The sequence below is a fragment of the Taudactylus pleione genome, unplaced genomic scaffold, assembly GCF_031769625.1.
Source record: "Taudactylus pleione unplaced genomic scaffold, aTauple2 ptg000500l, whole genome shotgun sequence".
NCBI classification, from domain to species: domain Eukaryota; kingdom Metazoa; phylum Chordata; class Amphibia; order Anura; family Myobatrachidae; genus Taudactylus; species Taudactylus pleione.
In genome coordinates, this window is record NW_028284902.1 from 2957425 (window position 1) to 2963424 (window position 6000).

Genomic DNA, 6000 nt, shown 5'->3' on the forward strand with positions numbered 1-6000 from the left:
GAAGAAATATTGGCACTTGACATACTTCAAGAATTAACAGAAGAATCTTCCTCCTTAACGATACCTATCATTGGAGAGACAAGACCTACTTGTCAAAAGAAATCTACCTTCTTCCCCCCAGCCAATATCTGCACCCAGGTACAAGTATCCATGGAACTGGTTTCCAAAGATATGGATAAACTACTGGATATGATATCACATACCCAGGTTCTCACTCATAATATCACTAAATTAGAGAGACAGGCCCTGAAAGAGATGCAAGAGTGGAATCATATTATCATTAAGCCCTCTGATAAAGGGGGCAACATAGTCCTTTGGCCCAAAGAAATGTATGTGGAGGAAGTGTTAAGGCAGTTGCAAGACACTTCTTGCTATACACTACTCATGTTTAATCCACTAGAGAAATTTCATTCACAATATAATATAATGGATGAAGAAGCCCATCAACAGAGTATAATTACCAAGAAAGAATTTGAATTTCTACAGATCAGACACCCTAAAGTTCCAACCTTCTATGCACTCCCCAAAGTACACAAGGATACTCAGAATCCACCAGGGAGACCAATAGTCTCCGGCATAGGGGGCCTTACGGAACAAAGCAGTAAATTTGTGGATCTGCACCTGAGAGACCACGTACTTACTCTCCCCTCATATTTGAAGGACACGAGGGATGTCCTACAAAAGATACATGATGTCAGATTAGAGGAACATCACTTGTTAATTTCCATCGATGTTGAGTCACTGTACACCTCCATTAGACATCAAGATGGGCTGAAGGCAGTGAGATATTTTTTGGAGATGAAAAGTGTTAGTGATTTCAAAAAATTTTTGATTGATTTATTACACTTTATCCTTCATATGAACTTCTTCACCTTCCAGGACAAATTTTATTGGCAAATTAGGGGCACAGCCATGGGCTCTACCTGTGCCCCCACCTATGCTAATTTGTTTCTGGGTTGGTGGGAGAGGGAAGTGGTCTTCTCTGAATCATATGAGAGATACACACAGCACATTATACAATGGTTATGTTACATCGATAACATCTTTGTCATCTGGGGAGGTAGTGAACATGAGTTTCTGGAATTTATTGGCATCCTGAATGACAACAAATTGAACCTAAGGTTTACTTGGGAGATGAGTAATACTAGTATTTCCTTTTTGGACCTCAAAATCAGCAAAGAAGTGACTGGCAAGATTACCACCAATCTGTATAGGAAGATGACAGCAACAAATAGCCTGTTACAAGAAACAAGCTGTCATTTTCCACCTACAAAATCTAACCCTCCCAAGGGTGAATTTTTGCGTCTCAGACGAAATTGCTCAAACGAGGCCGATTTTAAGGAACAGTGCGATGACCTTACTTCCAGACTTAGAGCCAGGGCCTATAGCCATCGCTCTATAAAGAAAGCAAGATTTGAAGTATCTAGAACTAGGAGAGATACCCTTGTGTTCCCAAAACCTAAATCTAAGGGGAACAAGGATGAGATCCATTTTGTTGGAGATTTTTGTAGAGAGTGGCAGGAACTGAGAAAGATTATACCGCAACATTGGCCAGTCCTTCTTTTGGATCCTGATTTGAGGACTTTTCTAAAAGATGAGGTCTCTATGAGTTGGAGAAGAGCCAGAAACTTAGGAGACATTCTTACACACAGTCATTATGAACAATGTCTAAAAAAGGTACCAAAGGTCAAAGGGAAATTGCCCTGTGGGAGCTGTAGGGCTTGCAGCTTTATCATCAGGGTTGATAATGTACAAGATAAATACGGTAAAACTTTCCCTATTCAGGATTTAATTAATTGTAACACCACTGGAGTTGTGTACTGCTTACAATGTGAATGTAACTCACTGGTTGGTTGCCTTGGTATTTTGTACATGGTGTTTGATGACTGATCCACCGAGACAGATAGGATTAATAAACAAATACTTTTATGTATTTACCTTGGAGGGCCGTGTGTTGTGTATAACTGGCCTGACGTGACAGTTCAGTATACTTTAACATGAGACATCGTTACAGGAATGCCTATTGGACATACAACAGGCCCACCCCTCTACAGTACGAGGTGATAGGAGGATTTTTACACACCTCCTTTTTAATTGGTTCCAGCAGCGCATGGTCCCTGATTGGCTTACTGCCTTGTCATTTACGACATAGAGCCGGATGATTGGTCTATCTCTATACTTAACCTGGGGCATTACAGGACGTGCCTCTGCAGCTGTTTCCTCCGTGAACAAGCCCTCAAGGCGAAATGCGCATCGGCTAAACGGGTGCCCGTGGCTGCGCAGCATGGGACACCCCAGCAACTAGTTGGTATCTATACTTCTTTTTATACTGACAATTGTAAGTTTGTCATTACGGTGGGTGATCCTTTTACACAAGGGGTGTGCTTAACACATTATTACGCTTGTCTCCCGATTAGTTTGATGACATAAGTATAGTTGACTTTGCGTTCTATACATGTGCTTCAGCAATCGGGAATTGCATCTCTACATATGGGTTCATTTTTTGCTTATTATTACCCTTTAGCCATGCGGCTCAGATGGATGTAAATTTTGATTTGTGCTTAAACATTTAATGAATGTAAGATGCATCTCTTGTGACGAATATGCATTCAGTATATTACTATGTATGTTTCCCCACCGGCTAAAGTAATGTATATTTTCAGTCAGTAACTTGTGATCAGACAGTATAGACTAGTGTAATTCTATTTAGAAGATACTATAACATACTATGGATGACTATACTTGTCTAATATACGACTGTTTTGATATGATTAATTAATAGCCAATATCTGCATATTTGTGAGTGATCATATGCAGATACAATACATAAGGAAAATCACACAACAGTGCATACATGACTGTATAATATCTTATTATCAACCTTTGATCCCATATAGGAAACTTATTATATTGATATGCTATCATTTGTATGTTCTGGCATATGTTGCACAGTATAATGCACCAATTGATTTATATTCTGTGTGAATAATCTATGCTGAACTGTATATATAAGTTCTTATTATTCTATCCCTCCATATAGATTTGATATAATCTCAGGTCAATACTTCTCTCATCAGGAGTCCTATACCTATGGTATGACACCTGAAAGCAGAAAGGAACACCTGAGCAACATATCACTCATTTCTTTTTTTCTAAAGGGTTTACCGTTCCTCCATGTCACACTTTTCACCTATGGTTATTGGAACAAGTGGGTAGTGGTAGAACTGGTAGTATCAGTCCTTTTCCCTTACTATTCTTACATTTCAAAATATTTGACTATTATATTTTATATTTAGAGATTTATTTATGAGTCTATCACTATTATATCTCTCTTATTGATTGAAAACTAACTCAGAAGATTGGTCTTCCCTCATGCGTCCTATACATTAGCAACACGCCCATGGGTAAGAATGCACACCTGAGCAACGTATCAATCACTCTGTTGTTTCCAAGGATCATTGTATGCTGGCAGGTCAGCAGTTTTCCCATAGATGACCGAAGGCCAGGTGGGATGCAGCTGAGTTGCCAGCATTATACTTGTTTTCCTGACTATTCTGATACTTCTTCTTAGAGGTTATTTTAATGTGTGCTGTTTTCTAATGATACCAAGCAGTTCCCTGTTTTACCATTTAGGTCTTCTGGTATAGTGTTTATGTTTGTCTATATTTCACCACATGTTATTGTAGGAATAATTCTGTTTGTGATTTAAGATAGAGCTGCAGCAGGTGATCATATTGATTAGTGTATCACATCATTTCAGTTTTTCTATCTCTGTTTTTTTGATGTTGTCCATTTGTGTTTGTTTTTGTTTTGTTATATATATTTTCATGTGATCATATTCCTGTCCTATTTATGTTTGTTCAGTATTGTTATGTACCGGCTGGTACTTGGATATTCTATTTGTAAATGATTTAATAAAGGTTATGTTTTAACTAGTATATTGATCTTTAAGAGTGCTCACAACACAGAGTTCTTTCTCTTTCCATTTGTTGTCGCTATTCATTTCAACTCTAGTGTGCACCACCACCTTAGTGCATCCCTTTTTTTAGGATCAGGCACACAATTATAGGAATAGTGGTTATTTGTGTATGAAATAAGTCACATTTCATTGGTCTGTGCGATGATATCCCTTTCCCCCTTTTCTTGTTAGCGTCTAAAGATGAACCAAGATGGATTAGCGCTGCTGTAAGTGGGCAACTAAGTATCACAATTGGTTGCTGCATTAGCATAAAGATGCAGGCGCTTCTGCGTCCATCTCACAATCAGGGCCAATGTATCACATTACCGGGTGAGGTTGCAGAAGGTGAAAGCGAGGAGTAGCATGCAGCAGAGATTAGGGAGTTCAATCGGACATTCTGGGCTGCCATGGGGCAGGTGCAATGTCCGTGAGTGTTGCCAATGGATCCGCGGTGCAGCTGGTGGAGATCTGAATAGGATGCCCACTGCCAAAGCATTAGAGTAAAGATGTTGCAGTGGCTGTAATAAAAGGGACAGCTGCTACTGCAACAGCGCCCATCTATGATTCACACCCATTATATCTACCTTGTAGACACTACTGTGTTATAATTATGTCTTTGGTTTTCATTGCTTTTCTTGAAAGATTAGTTTTTCTATCTGTTATTATGTTTTAATATAATCTCTCCATACATTTATCATATTGTTGTTAATTTGGTATGATAATTGCATGATCTACTTATATTGGACTCCACCCTCATTGCTAGTGTAATGCTAAAGCCTATGGAAGATAATACATCGCAGATGTGGCGCGAGTCTCACCTCATTTCGGTTAACCAGGCTTCATCACTCCTGCAGTGGAGAATGGGTTGGGTATGAAATCCTGGCTGTCAGGATGCCACTGGTCAGAATACCAACAGCCAGAATCCCGACAGTGGCATCCCGTCACCCAAAGGAAGTAATGGTAATATATTTCTAACCCCCTACCCTAACCCCTACCCTAACCTCGTCCTCCCCGGTGCCTAAACCTTACCTCCCGCTCCCCGCATCCCAATCTTAACACTCCCTCCCCTGTGCCTAACCCTAACCCTGCTAGCTAACCTCCCCCTAACACCCCGATACTTACCTTTGGGATGCCAATGGTCGGGATACTGGTGCTGGGATCCCACCTACACTGTGGAAGGTCCCACAAGTCATTATAAAATGTGTCATATACTGTATGATATAAACATGCATGAACATAGAGAGGAATCATTGCATAATGTACATTGGCAGCCTATACTTACATTGTCTTTCACATAACATAAAATCATATCCACGACTTTGCTGGAGACTGGGACCATGTACTTCTGATACACTGATGAGAATTCCTTCTTGGTGAATAACTGATCAGCCATGATTGTTGGATTAGCTTGATAATGTTGGGTGTGAATCTGTGCAAATAATGAAAATAAAAATCATATATATCGGTGTAATTAAATATATATTGTGGCAGTATCACCACGGTCGGACCACGAACTCTAGGACTGTGTCACATTGAAGCAGCTGTGCTGCAGGCTGAGAAAGCCAGGGCTTGTACCCAGAGGATACAGGGAAGGAGAGAGAGAGAGAGAGAGAGAGAGAGAGAGAGAGAGAGAGAGAACCAGCCAATCAGCTACTAACTATCACGTTACAGGCTGTTTGAAAAATAACAGCTAGGAGCTGATTGGTTGGTACTTTATCTCCATCCATTTGATCTTTCTCCAAGGCTTAGTACATAGACTCCATAGAGAGAAAGAGAGATAGAGGTGTACACAATTCACACGCAATGTCAATATTCTAGTAGTTGAGCGATTATTTGCTACTGCGCACGCATGAACAGTGCAGAAGACCCCTACAGTGCCAGCGTTACACAGAGTGGTCGCACAAAGATGCTGTTACAGTCGGGACAGATGGTATCAGATATGGGGCGGCACAGTGATGGGCGTTCCTAGATGGTGACTGGGAGGCGGCCTAAGAGCCGCAGCCACAGAAGCCGTGTTCAGACAGAGAAACTGCACATGCCAC

General features: G+C 40.5%; 1 protein-coding gene across 1 annotated transcript in view; it reads right to left on the bottom strand.

Moving 5' to 3' along the window:
- Positions 1–5351, bottom strand: part of LOC148501839 (uncharacterized) — a 31247-nt gene extending 25896 nt beyond the window's left edge. Inside the window, exon 1 of the mRNA XM_088449913.1 lies at positions 5241–5351. Within this exon, the coding sequence (XP_088306039.1) occupies positions 5241–5351 (111 nt within the window). The remainder of the gene's footprint in view (positions 1–5240) is intronic.
- Positions 5352–6000: the final 649 nt, after the last annotated feature.